Genomic DNA, 17,554 nt, shown 5'->3' on the forward strand with positions numbered 1-17,554 from the left:
GCAGAGGAAAAGCGAAGAAATGTGGGATGAACTAGTTGTGCGAGGGGCAAAAATGAGCGAGAGCTGAAGCACAATATAAAGAACCATTCGTTAGTTTCCTCCACTGTAATCACGCATTAAAGCTGATGAGTTTTTATCCAGCATGGAAAATCCACTGCTCAAACACTCTGGCACAAACTGCTAATGTTCTGTGCTCTGAGTTAGGCTTTGTAACCCTCTTCTTTTCTCTGTCTCAGAAGGGATTGTCGCAAAGAACCATCATAACAAGCTGTGTGGGACCAAGTGTTTATTGCACAGTGCAGTATGTTGTTTCTGAAGGAGTCTGATCGATTCTGGGACAGTTACTTTTCTACATGAGTCGTCTTTCCTCTAATCCTCATTATTAGCCAGACTTACACAATAACCTAATAAAATAAGGCACACTGTCTGCACGGGGAAGACAATAAGGGAGTTTTGAATGGTAGGAATGGGATTTGAAACTGAGGAGGGGGCCAGATTAGCACAGCTCCATCAGCTGCAGATCTGACCCCAAACTGCTGAATGATGCTGAACAAGAAGGATGTCACGAAGTTGCAATAAAAATGTTACACTCCCGCTAGCAGCAGGAGCCTGGGCTTTTGTGCATAATGACAGATGAGGAACTAAACATCAGAAGCAGAAACCTGCAAGGTTTGTAAACTGCAGTCAGTCCAGGTCAAGGAGGGTTCCATTATCCCATCAGATCTGCCCACATGACTCCCATTGTAGCTAATGGGAGTTCCATGGACTCCCTAGGAGGGGAGAGCCCCCCCTGGGGCTGGGTGTCTGTTTAGAAGTGAAGAAATCTAAATGGCACATTTGTCCATTTGCAAATGAACTTTTGCAGCTGGTGAGATGTTTAGCTACAAGCACGGGTAGTGAAGTACCAGCTTGGTTAGCTGTCTTGAGCCTCCATGTTCAGCACGCCCTCCTGCTTTGCCTCTGGCTAGCTGAATTGCCCAAATGTGGACTCCTCCTTCTTAAAGAGCATGATGGAAGGGAAAAGGCTTCCTATTGTATGTATCCTTCACCTGCTGAGCGAGGCAGTCTGTGTTAATTCCCTATATTACAGTAATACCTAGAAGCACCAATTGAGACAGGGTCCTGCTCCATGACTGGAGATCTTAGGTGCTATAGTAATATAAATGAATACTAACAGTGACTCCGTTGTGTTAGGTGTACACACACACCAGGAAAAAAATGTCAGTCCCGAACAGCTTGCGAGTTAGGTAGACAAGACAGACAAAGGGTGAGAGAAAGGAAGGGTTATCCTCCCCCCTTTTGCGGATAGGGAAACTGAGGCACTGAGCTGCAATGGCTTAAATCCAACTCTTCTTAACCACACTAGCCTCTTTTGCAATCTGACCCAGAAAACTTTTCTACTCCTAAAACTAGTGCTATCTTTAGAATACCATCAGGGTTTCTGTCTAGCTATTTCTCTTCCCCCCATAATCATTTCTGGTAACAGAATCTTTTAAATGCTCCCCAATCCTGATCCCCAGCACCCTGAGTATTTGGGATCCTGCGGGTCTGAGCGGAGACTGCTGGCCATGAGTTGTGTGACTCTCTCCTGTTTACTCAGGCAGTGCCAGGGAAATAGGGAGTTTGGGCTCCACTTGAAATTGTGATTTTTACCTTAGATTAATTACAACCAATTCTCATGAAAGAAAATAGACTGCATTGTATTGTTATGTCCTGTAGGGCCTGCCACGATAGTGATAAAACACTGTGCAACCCTCTTAAAACACAGCACAACAAACTCGCGTCCAGTGTTCCACTCGTCATAGCAACTTGCCTCCTCCAAAGTGTCTAGTGAAAGAAAGTTGGATTAGTCAAAAGCCTTGGAGCATGACCTGCGCTTACCAGATTCAGGCTCTGACAGAAGGAGCAAGTGCTGGAACCTGCAATTTAAATCACCTTTTCTGACCCAGGACAGCTGGGCTCCAGCTTCTGACAACCACCATGTCTCATCAGGAAATGAGGGTGGAGACGGAACAGAAGGGAAAAGGGGCCCTGGACCGTGAAGATTGCTCTTAGCACCTTGAACACAATCTCATATCAAGTGTGTAGCCAGAGCCAGGGGGTGGCATGCAACACAGGGGTCCGGGATTCACGTTGTCCCACTCTGCTCAGAAGGCAAGCCTCTATGTTCTGTCTTATCTGTAAACCCCAGCCACGTCTCACGATAAGGGCTGCCCCGAGCTGATATGAATAAAGAGAGGGGCTTGATGGTGAAGAAAAGCATCTTCATCTCATATGCTGTCCTCATCATTCAAGAGCTTTGCATCTGCCCCACGTGCAAAGATGGGGAGGAGTTGTCAGCTCGACTTATTACTTGTACGAGTGATGCTTGTGCAGAGTGAAGCTGCCAGACTATTAAAAATAGCCAGGTTTTGTATCCCAGATGCTGTATATCTGTGTCAATTCCTTCTCCTTTGTTCTTGCACACTCACAATATTGATAACCAATAGTGTAAAGTATTAACATACTGGCAATGTGCGTGGCATCAACCTCTAATGGCTGGTCAGCCCTGTGGTAATTAGTCCCACTAGCTAATAAAGCTAACTCAAACAGAACAGGTCTACGCTGAAGGGTCCAGATTCAGCTACTGCTGCTGAATCTGTTCATGGGGTCTTTACAATTGCTTCTGTCATCCAGTTATTTTAAAGCACGTTACCTGTCAACCGTTCTGCACAGTGTACCCTTTTTACATTTGGGGAAACTGAGACACAGAGGGAGGTTAGGTGATTTACTCAAGATCACGCTGAGAGTTAGAGGCAGAATTGGGAATAGAATCCAGGAGTCCTGATATCCAGTCTCTTGCTCTGATGACTAGAGCAGGGGGCCCAGTGTACTGACCTATTGTAAATTGTTGTGGTCTTCGGTAGAAATATCCCAGTAGAAACATCCCAGTTTCATCCTGGGTAGCCAGAAAAGTCTGGTATATTTGTTGGAATGAACAGACCAGCCAGTGAAAGCTGTTTTAACGTTGGAGGTCCCTGAGTACAGTCCTTTGCTTTTACTGCAGTAACCACTCCAGGGGTGTGCACAAGTTCTAGTATTTTGTTGGTTTTTCCGAAGATTTTTTTTTTAATGTCTCAGGGAGTCATTTATGAGGCCGAGACCATGAGCAGTCTGCATCAGCCTTTCAGTTACTGTGCTACTTCATCCCCATAAATAATTCTTTGCCGGATAAATAAGAGCTTGTGGAAGAACGTGTACAAGAGCAATGGGACTTGCGACCCAAATGCACCGTCCTAAACCAGTGAACAAAAGAGTAGCTACCACTGTGTGCCTGGAGCTGGAAAGTCAGAGTGGTGAGGGTCCAAGTTCATAGAATCATAGAATCATAGAATATCAGGGTTGGAAGGGACCCCAGAACGTCATCTAGTCCAACCCCCTGCTCGAAGCAGGACCAATTCCCAGTTAAATCATGTGGAGTGAGACAAACCAAGGAGTAGTGAGTTTCCATATCCAACGGGGTGCTAGCTGGTGTAGGACATGCCAGTGGAGTTGTATTGCTACCTGCTTGGCTCTTGGAGAGAGTGACTGATTTTACTGGGCTATTTCTTGTGTTGCCCAGGAGTCCTGTTGTCCTTATGCATTGGCCAGAATCATTTAGTTTTGACTCACAGGTCTCCGCAACAGCTCTCCTCTCCCTGCACCCCCCTCACGTGCACTCTGGATACAGGCAGGCTCTTTGTTGTGAGGATGTTCTGCAGCAGAGCACGCAAGGGCATTCCAAGTGCAGACGGCAAGGAGATGTGGTGACTGGCCTTCTGCCTTTTCCATTCAAAGATGCGCACCAGCTCATGGCAATCAACAGCTTTATGGGAGTCTGTACTGGGGGTTGGACCTGGGGGTGGGAAGGAAGACCTGGTTTCTTGTGCTTGATGGCAGGTAAAAATAGGCAAGTGGAGTAGGCCAGATCCTTAGCTGGTAGATGTTGGCATAGCCTCGTCGATGTCACTGGAGCCCTGCATCCCGGGATCTAGCCCAGCTTGAGTAGATCCTACATGCAGAGCTGCCACATTCTAGCTGGAGGCTGGAAAGGGAATTGGGTTTTGTTTCTCCCACTTTGCTCCTGCATGTCTCCCCAGTTTGTCACCTCTTCCTACCTCCCTTTCCACCAGCTGGATGATCCACATAAGCACGGTAATGCCTGTTCTCTGACCCCAGTAAAACATTGTGAGTCTTATCAGAGTAGTTGGGACCCTTTAAATACTACCAAATCATGCTACAATCCTCTAACCTCCAACTGGGTTTATTAATGCACTCAAAACAGGCAGGACCCAACAGTTCCCCAATGCGCGGACCCTTTGAGCTATCTTTTCCACTAGTACCAGAGATACACCTTGTAAGCAGAAAACAAATGATTGTTTGCTGGTCCATTTTACATACAGGTACCACCCAGGCACAGTCCATGTCCTTGTTCGTGGCTCCATCTTCGAAGTTCAGTATGCACCGATGTCGCAAAGACCCAAATCCTCATCCCATAAACAAAGCCTGTGTTCAAAAGGCCTTGCCCATAAGAGCTACGTGCGGTTGGAAGAAAAAGACCTCTGTCCCAGGCAGCTAACCAACCCGCTCCTGCTACAGGCCATGGGAGGGGTTGTGGACATGCTACTGACCATATAAGTCCAATGGGTGTCATTATTATTAGGTGAAAGAGTACTTCAATCTTGACGGGTTCATCCCTGCCCTTGCTCTAAAAATGAGGCAGACATTAGTGGAGTCCCTCTGCCTCCAGGAGTCCATTGGTTTAGGGGAGTTCTCAGTATAATGAAAACAAAGAGAGGGGCCAGACCTGGCTCAGTCTGTATCTTTTCTTAGGATACGTCTACACTGCAGTTAAAAACCTGCAGCTGGCCTGTGCCAGCTCACTCAGGCTCCCGGGGCTTGGGCTAAGGGGCTGTGTAATTGCGGTGTAGACATTCAGGCTCAGACTGGAGCCTAGGGTCTAGGACCCTGCGAGATAGGAGGGTCCCAGAGCTCAGGCGAGCATCTACACTGCAGTTAAACAGCCCATTAGCCTGAACCCTACGAGCCTGACTCAGCTGGCATGGGTCCGCCGTGGTGTTTAGTTGCAGTGTAGACAGACCCTTAGCGAGACATGCGGGGGAATTACTCTAGCATTTGGAATTCCTGCCCAGCTGCAGTTGTGCAGTGCTAAATGAATGTGTTTAGAATGCGAAGCGGTTAGACATATTTACATTCTCTTCTCCTTCCATGTGCAGCGTTGCTACTCCCAGTACAGCGCTCATCTGTTCCCCCCTCACCGCCCCTGTTGTCTTCCAAGCTAGACTGACCTTTCTTCTGGATGCATTCGCCCCTGTGCTCAGCACTCGGCAGCTCGGAAGGCAGTATTTTTCATCTACTGAATCAAGCCTTGAATATTGAAGAAGGCAGTGGGCAATTCAGTGTAAGCACATCTGTTTACTTTCTCAGAGGCATGGTCAAGGGAACTAATATAACAAGCAGCTGTATAATTAGTGGAAATTGATATCAGTACTCACATTTGTTGTATAATCCGTTTCAGTCGGAAATCGTATAGCACTTAAGGGGGGGTGGGTCGACTCATTCCACATCATTGTCTTTGTCACTTGCCAAGTTAAAACTTATGCTAAGTTGGACACAGGTGGGCTGCTAAGTGTGGTGAGAAATAATAGAGACTATTAGTTTTAGCCTGAAATAAATGGGTTGTCCAGCTGTAGTTGCTGTAGAGAGGAAGTTGAATGTTAATTAGATGCCAGCAGTAATTATAGTGATTATGTACTTTTTGAGTAGCTGGTGGGAATAGCTCGATTTACATCCAAAGAGTTATGAGAACGACATGCTAATCGCTTTCAGGGGAAAAGGAAGGTACTCTTTTTTTACTAAAGAAATTATAGTGAAGCAAAGCTACACTGGGATACAAAGAACTGCAAAAGTGGCTCATTGTAATTACTGAGTAGCTGCAAGAATAGCTGCATATTAGAGAAAGTAGGGGAAATGCTTTGGCATTGGTGCAATATGTTCTGCTTTACTCCATTCCTTAGTTATCACCCGATGTCTCATGGAAGGGTGTAGAAAAAAACAGCACTGGAGGATCCGTGACCATTGTGTCTTCATGACTTCCAGATCTCACGTGCTCGGTTAACAAGTGAAAAGTAGCCTTCCAATTTCCAGCCCTGCGAACTTTCAGCCTGGGATCTGAAAGAGCCCAGCTTCAGTCTTTCTGGCTCATGCTCAACAACATTAAAGATTCTGCACTTGGTACTTGATTAACTCTTCCGTGAATAACACACAAAACAGAAAAGGATCCAGGTTGTTCTCTGTTCTATAGTCCTGGTGGGAGTAAAATTTAATTTTAGGGCCTAATTCTGTAAACTTGTACATGACTAACTTTACTCAGGTGACCAGTTGCGCTGACTTCAAGAGTACTACTTGCCCAAGTAAAGTCATGCGCGCACCTAAGGGTTTGTAAGATTGGGCCCTTAGTAAAGTAACTCCACTGACTCTGAAGATGCCTGGGGAACAGTCTAGTGCGTAAAAGGATGGCAGTTTACATAGTCAATCTTCAGAGCAGGTCAGTACTTTAAAACCAGACATTGTGTGGAAATGAACACTTCACTTCCCAAGGCTTACAGAATCCAGCAGAGCTCTCCTGGAACTAACACTCAAGATACACTTCTCCAACTAAATATTCAATTTAAACAAGCATTAACAGCCCCAGAGTTTCCTTTCTAGTTCTGGATATTTTGTCATTGGCAACTTTATTAGCTGGGTTAATAAAATTAATAATACAGTTCTTAAAAAAAAACAAAAAACCCCAAACACTTTTTGTCCATCCTGTTTGCAGTGATAATATGTATGTGAGTACGACGCAGAAGACTTCATTAGGGGAGTTCTCTGGAGCAGTGGAGAACAGACATGGAGAGGATGCCTTTGATGACCTCAACAGTTCTCCACTAAGAGTAGATGCCTCTAGGTCAAGCAACACAGCAGTATAAATAGCAGTCTCTGAACAAACTATATATTCTGCTCCTAGCCAGGGGGGAAGTATTGGGCTGCTTCTCCAACAGCAGAAGGGCAGAGAGGACAAAGAGAAACTCTTTAGTGCTGTATGTAGAAACTCTTTTGTTTGGGAGAAAAGCAAACTATAGGCTTTAACATGAACCACACAAAATCTTGTCAAAGTTTACACAGCCTAAAAAATAACCTGTGTGGATTCTGTATATCTTGAAGAGCTGAGTGAAACTGTTTGCAAATATTCAATCAAAGAACATTATTGTCCACATTCCCGTAGCACTAAGAGACCCCTTCCAAAATCAAGGGCCCATCGTGCTGGGGATTGCACAGAGATACAGTAAGAGGCAGTTCCAGTCTCAAAATATAGACAGGCAAAAGTTGGTGAGAATAAGGATTGTTATCCCTTGTTTACCAGTGGGAAAGTGAGGCACAGACAGATGTGCTGCACACAAGCCCATCTTTCCTTTCAAAACCACTTTGAACTTGCTTTGTTTGTTTTCAGGTGCATTTGGTGTTGGTTTTTACATTCATTGCCGGAAATTTTCATGGAAACAGAATTTTGAGTGAGTCTGAGATAATATTAGCAGAAAGGGAATTTTATATTTCACACCCTAAACCAGATTCTAAGGCCATGTTTATGCTGGCACAGGTACAGCACTGCAGTTAGACACTTCTGACATTGACGGAAGGGGTAGGGGTTTTTCCATTTCTCCAAGAGGCGGCAACTAGCTTAATTTAGGCTTAAATAGAGACTGGGAGTGGCTAAGTCATTATGCAAGGTAGCCTATTTCCCCTTGTTTTTTCCTACCCCCCGCCCCCCCAGACGTTCTGGTTAAACTTGGATTTAAACTTAGAGAGTGGTCAGTTTGGATGAGCTATTGCCAGCAGGAGAGTGAGTTTTTGTGTGTATGGGGGTGGGGGGGGGGTGAGAGAACCTGGATCTGTGCTGGAAATGGCCCACCTTGATTACCATGCACATTGTAGGGAGAGTGGTCACTTTGGATGAGCTGTTACCAGCAGGAGAGTGAGTTTGTGTGTGTGGTTTTTGGAGGGGGGTGAGGGGGTGAGAGAACCTGGATTTGTGCAGGAAATGGCCCACCTTGATTATCATGCACATTGTGTAGAGAGTGGTCACTTTGGATGGGCTATTACCAGCAGGAGAGTGAGTTTGTGTGTGCGGGGGTGGAGGGTGAGAAAACCTGGATTTGTGCTGGAAATGGCCCAACTTGATGATCACTTTAGATAAGCTATTACCAGCAGGACAGTGGGGTGGGAGGAGGTATTGTTTTATGATCTCTGTGTGTATATAAAGTCTGCTGCAGTTTCCACGGTATGCATCCGATGAAGTGAGCTGTAGCTCACGAAAGCTCATGCTCAAATAAATTGGTTAGTCTCTAAGGTGCCACAAGTACTCCTTTTCTTTTTGCGAATACAGACTAACACAGCTGTTACTCTGAAACCTGTAGCTTGACAGAAGAATTCTTCCATCGACCTAGCCACATTTACATGAGGATTCGTTTGATTTAACTATGACACTCCAAGCTGTGAAATCTTTCACAGCCCTGAGTGATGTAGCTAGGTCAATCTAATTTTTAAGTGTAGACCAGGACTAACAGTTACGCTTATACAGTCAGGGAACAGAATCAATACCATACAACCTGGGTGTCTGATCAAACATAGCTGAAAAGTGGGAGGTGTTGTTTATCGTATAATCTGAATAAACAGCTCCCAAGTAATCTCTAGGCCAAGAATTATTTGCAGAATAATTTTGCATAAAAAATCACAAAAATCACTGGCAAGTCGCATGCAGAAAAGAACAATTTGTTGATTGTTATTGTACTGTAAATGATTTGCTCAGATCTAATGTATTGTATGTCCTTTCACAGTATAAAATCTTTCCCAGGGATTCTTGGAATGTGGTGGTCCCTATAATCCCAGTACTGTACTGTGAATTTTCTCAGGGTCCCTATCTTCATGAAATAACAGGAAACTCTTGAATATTATACCTACTGACATGTGCACAAGTCTAACAGCAGTGAAATTATTTGCATTGAAAATCTACGATGGTTGAACTTGGACAAACCCACTGTTTAATAGGAAAAAGACCCTCCAGGAAATGTTCCCCCTTAAGAACTTGGACCATCGCTAACTCACAAACATAAAAAAATACGTCGTTCCCCTTCATTCACAGGGGACATACAGGTCTCCTGCATCTGATCCTACTGTTGATACTACTTGAGAGGCTTATGCTGTTGGTGACCAGGTAGATCCTTCCTTTCCTTTTGACCAGGTTACATTGTTCTGTCGCCAGGAGATGGTTGGATTTCCCATACATCAGCACTGTACAGGATTCCGCCCGATGAGTTTAACACACGCCCTTGCATTTCATGATAGTACAATATATAGGGCAGTGATGTCGTGCATAGAATTGAAATAGACATCGAACTCATTGCTGTGTCCAGGTCCTGTACCCTCCTCAGGTCTGTCATGGCTTTTCAATGCCACACTCCCATCTGCCTGCTTCCTAGGAAGATCTAGCCTTTCGCTGAATGTCCTAGCCATCACCGCACACCTACTTCCCTTCCTCCTTCAGGCAAGAACTCAGTTTCTCTAGGGTGCTCAATGGTAAAGGTTTCCCACCCAGCTGCAAATACAACATTTCCTAATTCCTTACATCCAGGAAAGACGACAGTCTCTTAGATGGCTTCTTTTATTGCTTCTGAAAGGTTGAATGAAAAGCATGTGGCAAGAGAAATGGTTTGCTTTCATGTTCATAATCCCGGTTCTAACCAGATTTAATCTTAACGTGAACTGTTTTTCATTGAACATTTAAACTGAAACGATATCTTACACGGTTGCATGCAGTGTTGTAGCCGTGTTGGTCCCAGGACATTAGAGAAACAAGGTGGGGGATGTAATATCTTTTATTGGACCAGCTTCTGTTGGGGAGACAAGCTTTTTTGTCTCTCTCATTGACAGAAGCTGGTCTAATAAAAGATATTACCTCCCCCATCTTGTCTCTCTGATTGAAACAATAGGCCTTTACATTTTCACCGTTTCATTTGCAAGACTTAATTCTTGGGATAGGTAAAGTCAGACAAACCAACCCAAACTTTCACACAAGCTCAAGCCCTTACAAAGAAGTTTGAAGGGTTAGGATCAGAGGCGCCGACTTTCTAATTTCCCCAGGGGTGCTCAACCCCACTCCCCCTGCTCTGCCCCAGGTGTTGCTCCATTCCACCCTTTTCGCCAAGGCCTCACCCACCCCAGCCTCTTCCTGCCCCTCTCCTCCCCCCAACCCCCCGCAGCGCCTCCTGCATGCCTCTGAACAGCTGATCACTAGCAGGTGGGAGACACTGGGGGGGGGGAGGAGCTCACTGGAGGGGCCACGGTTGGGTGCTGAGCACCCACTATTTTTTCCTATGGGTGCTCCAGCCCTAGAGCACCCACGGAGTTGATGCCTCTGGTTAGAGTGACTTTGATTATTCTGGTGGTTACAGATACTGTGTTTTCCCTTTTCAGGCTCCTCTTTAAGGATCTGCTGCTGAATGCCAGGGTGTTCCTGAAACACATGATGCCACAACAGGAAGAGCACCAAGGGGTAGCCGGGGACTTTTATTTCTTACCTAGATAGCAGACAAGCACCCTAGGTACTCCACAGAGGAACATGAAGATGAGTTTTCCATCTGCATGGACACAGTGCAAACCCCAAGGCCTGTGGGAGGTGTGGGGAATCAGGAACTCTCAGGAAGTGCTCACCACTTTGAACTTCCAGCCCCAAGGCATATGCAGTTCATACCTTAAGGCCACCGTTTTCCAAAGTGGCCACAGATGTGGTTGTGTGTCCAACTTGAGAGTTAGCCTGGGCAAAAATGGAGCATGCAGCAGCAGTGACCCCTTTAGAAAAGGCTGGTCCAAATCCTCGAGCATTACTTGGGTTTTGTTGGCTAGTTTTTACAGCCCAGCCACTCCCATTCATCCTCTTGTTGCCATCCAGGTGCCCTGGCTGCTCCAGTTTTCCCTTTCCACCCCAACAATTCTCTCCTCCTCTTCTCCCCACCTGACACTCTGACCTAGGAGAGAATCAAAGGATCCTCACAAATGTCCAAAGAACGTCCCTGTGTGTCTCAGCCAGTGACTGCTGCTTGTCTCAATGGCAACCCTCCTCCTTCCTTCCCCATTCCAGAATAGTGGTGGTGTCAGTGGGCCGAAGCCAGGTGGTACGGCTGGGCCTGCCCCGGGCAGCTCAATGGCCGAGTTGTTTGGAAAGGTAAGTGTGAGGCTTTGAACTCCTGGTGAGCAGATCCATGGGCCACATCCGTTAATGTTCATTTTGTTAGTTACGTGATGAAGCGCTGAAGTTTAAATACCCCCAAACTTACCTTTACAGAAAACCTATACAGGCAGAGAAGCATGCGGTGCTCTTCCTGCAGACTTGCTGCATGTTTCGGCTCCGTCCTGACGCTCAGCAGCCGGTCCTTCCCGAGGAACCTGTAAGTAACTGTCTCTGAGGTTAGTGCTTGAAATGCTGCAGGTGTCTGGAAACAGGGAGTGGGGACAGGGCAAGGATCCTGATCCTAATGCAGCCTGCAAGGGTTAAACGCCCTTTTAAACCATTTTGGTTTTCTTGGGGTGGAGGTTGAGAGCACCTGTCCTGGTAGAGAGCTTCGTCTGTTGTGTAAGGACATATTTAGGCCTTAACCTTTGGGTTAGTTAACCCGCACCGTTAGGGTCTGTGATAAAATCCTATCTGTCAAAAGCTTTGGGCTGGCCCCGTGAGTGACATTCTGTTAGACCAGAGATTGTAGCTTCCTACCCTGCTGTCCTGAGCAGGGGGGAGGCAGGAGGCTCTCTCACCCTTCCCCAGAGACAGATGGTGCAAGGGCTCACTGTCTCTAGGCGAGATATAGTCCCAGCGAAGACGAGGCTGCAGGCCCTGTTGGCTCAATCAGATGGCTCCTCTTGTTTGGTTCAGCTGGTGGAGCATCTGTCCATGGGCTGCCCTGTCACAGGTCAGGGCAACTGCATTGGTATTCCTCCTCTGTGGTCGCTTAAGGGCACCCACGCCAGGCTTCTCAGCTGTCACCTCTGTTGGGCTGAGATATGTCTCTCTCTCCCTCCTCACCAGGGTCTTTCCAGGCTGCACAGTTCCCTGCCCACACTCCGTTATTCCCCAGCAAGCCAAACTGCCTGTGTTTTGCTTTCTCGCTGAAGGCTGTGAACAGCTGTGGTTGCCTTCTGAAGCAAGCACATTTATTCTTAAGGTGAAAGCATTACCGAGAAAACATATAAAACAACACAAAAGAAACTACACATGTGCTAATAATCTTACCAGAGATCACCACCAGCTTCACCAGGGCTCTGCTAGGACACAGTCCTTCAAATCCCACAGAGTGTTGACCAGTTCACAACAGCCTTAGCCCAGAACTAGCACGCCCATGAATATTCAGTCTTTCCTTTATACAGTTTGGGCCTTTGATCTTCAGACTCCAGGAACAGGTAATCAGTGGCCAGTGTCCCTCTCCTCAGGGCGTAGCTTCCAAAGCTGGGTTTTTGCATAACTGGAGGTGGGTAATTTGTATTCACCTCCCCATAAAGATTCCCCAAGCAAACCACGTGACACTATTTGTCCCAAAAGCCCGTTCTTGTTTGGCCCATTGTTCAGTGCAGTCCTTTGATGTTAATAACACTTCCCAGGGTTCACATCCTATCCTCCCCCGAAGTGACATGCAATCCAGGCCCAGAATAACACAGAACCTTTGTGTTTAATACAATGGACTCCAAAGAGATTTAAACTTAATTCACTAAGAGTTTTCAAGGATCTGGCAGGAAATTGTCACAGGCCTCGTTTCAGCTATGTGCATATGCACAGGGCACTTGGCCGCCGGAGGGAAAGGTCCACTGACTGTACGTGTCCACGGTATTGAGACTAATTCCAGCTGTGCAGTCTCAGCTGTAGCCATGGTGAATGGCCTGGGTGTACCCGAAGGCAGCATGGAGTCCTCTGCTTGTCCCGCGGACATTAGACTGACATAGAGAGTGGAATTCTTCTAGCAAAGGATAAAATAATAAGTTGTGAGGACTGGGAAGGGGGAAAAAATAACCCAGTGAAAGAAAAAGAGCTGAAAACAACATGTGTGTAATATGGGAGCGAAACCAAAGGTGAGTAAGGCTCCAAGCCTTGTGTGTGTGCAAACCAGTGCGTGTTTAACTTTGTACACTGTGAGTCATGCTGGTGGCTACCCTGAGGCTACTTGCAGTACATAAAGTTAAGTGTGTGGAGAACACTTTGCATGATGGGAGCCTAACTAAGCGTCCTTTAGAATAGCTCAGTCTCACTTATGAATCAGGTGCTCCTTTAATGCTGCCAAGGCACGTGCCCCATTGTGGTGTGGCCGTTCAGGAGCTGGTCACTCAGCAGAAGGGGCTTTGGCTTAAACTTTTTAACAAGCTGGGTGAAGTTTTTCTAAATCTTGCCCCCGCAAATTGGTACAAGATGCCTCATTTCTTTGCAGGGATGGGCTCTGTCACTCCTGTCCCACCCAGAGTAAGCAAAATCAAAGTGACTTAACCTCTGTCCCGGTTCCACCCGTCATTCAAAGCTGTTCATTTGACTGCATAGCACTGCCATCTTCCAGATGTAGGATCTCTGCAAGGCAGTTGCTCCAGTGCACCGGCCACTAGGGGCTCCAAAACAGCAGCAGCCAGGCTCCAGGCCAGGTGACCGTTGTTCATTCAGCCGTCCATCACCCACACAAAGAACAAGGGCTCCTTTTAACGGGGATGGGGAAGCTCCTGCCCGTGCTCCCAGTTCCTCTTTTCCGGCCCTGCCAGTGGAAGAGTGCAGATCTCCTTTCTTTGAACCTCCACCAGGGGTCGGGGGATATGCCTCTCCTCTCCCCATGTTGGAGGTCGGGGATGTGTGGAGCTCATTATTCTTACTTGCCACAGTGAACTGCTCTCTTTCAGCTTGTCCTGATCTCACACAAGGGTTGATAAACTGGCCCCCTCACCTGGGACACTGACTGGATAAATGCCTGGTGGCCCGGGCCAGGTCTGCCTTTTGCCTGCTGTGGCTCCCACGTATAAAGCAGACTATGATCATGTCCTAGTTCTCCCTCTGTTGCTACGAGCCTTCCAGATTCATGAAGCAATGTGTGCACTGGCTATGCCAGTGTCTCTCTCGAGCTCAGGCCTTTGACCTTCCGCCCTGCTCCCTGACTCCACGTGCTTTAACAGCAGGTGGTGCCCATCCGCCGGAGATTCTGCCTTCTCTTTCTCATTCATGACTTGTTAGTAATTTCCTTCTGTGCCCACCAGAGAGCAACACCGGTACAGGGTTGTTGTCTTAATCGAAGCAGTGTGCAGGCAATTGGAACACAGACTCAGTCAGATTACCTGATGGCATAGCTGAGAGGCAGAGCAGATAAAAGCAGCATCGGATGGAAGATGTGGATTTGGTTATAGACTCCGACCCTCTGTGCTCTCCTGTCACCCCAGTGAATGGAGATTTTCCAGTGCGTAATGACTCCAAAAACTGCCTTCTGCTGTAGTTGGCAACTGGGGTCACTCAGGTAGAATGCTGTGGTATCTCTCTGGAGAGCCACAACCCAGCCCAATCTCTCACACCTGTTTTGCAGGGGGAGTTTTGGGCATGCAAGAAATGAAGGGTCAGGGTCGGGGTGAGGGATATATAATATTGTCCACAGGGGAAGTAAGACTTCCTGGCTTCCAGCAGCAAAACCTACTGGCTGGATGAGAGCTGTAGGCCTGAGATTTAGCAGAGGGAGAAAGGCTGGCTTAATAGTTAAGAAGCAGGCATGACTCTGAACGAGGGCCACAACTTTCAAACTGGAGCGTGTAAAGAGCTAACACACCATGAAGGCACCTAATAAGTGGCCTGGTTTCCGGGGACGCTGAGCGCGCACAGGTCCCATGGATTTCAGGCCCATTATTTGGATTCAGATGCCTAAGCATGGGTTTGTGCGTGAGATGCTACCCTAATCGTGGGGGAATAACACCAATTTTTTTTTTCCTTATGCCCCGATTCAGCAAAGCCCGTGCGTGAAATGAAGTCCAGCTGGAGTCCGTGGGACTTCAGCCCAGTTGGAAGAGCATTGCTGAGCTGGGGTGCTAGTGGGTATATAAAAGGCGAGGCTGAGCCCCAATAGCATGGGGGGAGAGGGGAGAAGAGACACAGCTTCTTGCTAGGTTTTTTTCTTTTTCTGGTATCATCTGATGGCATCTGATTGACAGGCTCTGTTATGAAGCCAGTACTGTGAGATTTTGGCTGTGAGTAAAATAATGCTGCTCATGTGGGAAGGAGAGTAAAGGAGGCAATTATACAGTAGTTTTAATAACAGCTTTCTGCTGGCTACATCGCTGAAAACTTAAAGTACAGTTGACAGTAATTTGGTTTTTTACTTTTAAATACCTTCAGGAAAATACAATAGAAATGGATCTGATTAATTCTTATTCCACATGGTTTTCATCCGCCCTCTGCTTGTTTGGCCTCCAGGTTGTTTTTTAAAATGCCAAAAGTTTAAGAAATACAGAGAAGGGACTTAATTATGGGAACGGGCTAGGCAAAATTTTGGAGCAAAACCATAATAATGAGGTGTCGGTGGCACTGTTTTGAACTTCAGAAATACAGTGGATGTTCAGATTGACATGGGTAGGTTTTCAAATCTATTTATGCTGATTATCTGCTAGATTTTGATGGGTACGTGCCACAAAAATAATTCCAAGTCCATTAAAATAAGTGGAGAGATTAGCCATGCTCCTAAATCCTATTTTCTGGAACTCCTCAAAAATCCTCCTAAATACACTTTTTTTTTGGCCAGGAGTTAGCACACCCATTCCCACTCAATCCTGTCCTCTGTTCAAGAATTTGTAGGCCACAAGTTATCTCCCTTACTTGCAAATATGCCAAGTCAATTAAATTCAGTGCACTAATGGAAAGGGATGATTTTTTCCCTGTTTAGAGGGGCAGTGAATTTAGTGCAGTGGAAAGGTACCTGATGGACAGCTCTGTCGACTGCAGTCTGCACAGAACAGCATAAATAGATGGAGGCGGCACGGGTGTTGTTGAGCTTGTTGGGCTTCTTCTCTGATCCTGGAGGTGCTCCCTGTAAGCGGAGGTCCAGTCTCCAGCTACTTGAACCATGGATGAAGATGTTCTCAGCACGCCATCTGAGCGGGGAGGGAGGGGAGGGGAGCAGTTGGGGAATGCACCTCCCCTCAGCAAGGCAGAGAAATGGGAGCTCTTCCTCTGCTTTTAGGAGACAAGACAAGGGCTGCGCTCCACACCATTGCTTCTTCCTTAAGCCCAGTCGAGCCTCAATGTCAGGTCACTCCTTGACCTCTTCCCTGAGACTGTCCACCAAGATACCAGCAGTGAGGATGGTTTACACTGATATAAACGTCAGCCCAAGAGAAGTTGGACTCATACCAGTCCAGCATTATCATCCCCAGGAATATCTGCAATGGCGCTAGGGCTGCTGCCTTACCTTTATAACCCCACCCAAACAACTGCTGCTTTCTTGCGGAGATTGAGTGTTGTGGTGTTTGCACTGAAGAATATGCAGTCTACAGCTGTGTGGGCATCTCCTCTTCCTGTGGTTTTTCTGTCCCGATTGTTGCCTGTGCTTTGGCTGCTCTCCTTGTTACTTAAGGGTTCTCTCTTAATATTTTGTGTCTCGACATTAAATTCTCTGTTGTACCAGTAGCAGTGTTAAAACTATGAATTATTTTAACAATTGCGTAGTTTGGAATTTAGAGCAGAACTTGATGAGCCAGCACAATTTCAACAGCTTATAAATTCAAAGCTCTAAGCAGTATAAAGGGAAGGGACCAGAAGAAGGCTTGCAATCAAGATTTAAAGCTCATGATAAGATGGCTGGCTTGAGGCAGAAAGTATTTTTTCCCTCTTTGCTGAATAACACAAAAGAACAAGGTGTGATTAATGAGTTTTTGGTACTTGACATTGCAATAGGATGCTGACGGGATCAACTGCCAGGTCTCCTTTTGAGTGGTTCCTGATGGGATCTTTGACACATGCAGCCAATATTCTGATTAAGATTCATGGTCCCAGGTTCAGTGGTATCCATGAGTGTGACAATGTAGCACAACTCTCTCTATATGTGTATATATATATTTCTTTTCCATGTCATAAACTTCAGGTTTCAACTTTAAATCGGTGTTTTAATCCTAAATCCACAAGTCACTCTGGAGTCGCTCTGAATCAGAGGTATGGGGAAGGGTACATGCCAGTATACATTTACAGCTGCTTTTTTATATTGGTTGGCAAGAATATACCATTTTTGGGCCACAAGTAAATGGTTGGGATGGTGCAGATGAGAGATTTGATTTTAACCCCCTTTGCATCCATTAAATCCAGTTCTACTCAAGTAGGTCCTTTTCAATGCACGTTGATTTTAATTCACTTTCCTGCCCCTAGCTCTGGATCAAGGGGGCAAACCTCAAAATAAATGTCTGTCCCCCTTACCCCCATACCCTGCCCCCG

The 17,554-nt window shown here is 46.4% G+C and overlaps 1 protein-coding gene across 1 annotated transcript in view; it reads left to right on the forward strand.

The window, feature by feature from the left end:
• Positions 1-626: 626 nt before the first annotated feature.
• Positions 627-17,554, forward strand: part of SYNPR (synaptoporin) — a 100,993-nt gene continuing 84,065 nt past the window's right edge. Inside the window, exons 1-3 of the mRNA XM_077821417.1 lie at positions 627-669; positions 11,107-11,299; positions 11,420-11,522. Coding sequence (XP_077677543.1) covers positions 627-669; positions 11,107-11,299; positions 11,420-11,522 — 339 coding nt within the window. The remainder of the gene's footprint in view (positions 670-11,106; positions 11,300-11,419; positions 11,523-17,554) is intronic.

This window comes from Eretmochelys imbricata, chromosome 7, assembly GCF_965152235.1.
Source record: "Eretmochelys imbricata isolate rEreImb1 chromosome 7, rEreImb1.hap1, whole genome shotgun sequence".
NCBI lineage: Eukaryota > Metazoa > Chordata > Testudines > Cheloniidae > Eretmochelys > Eretmochelys imbricata.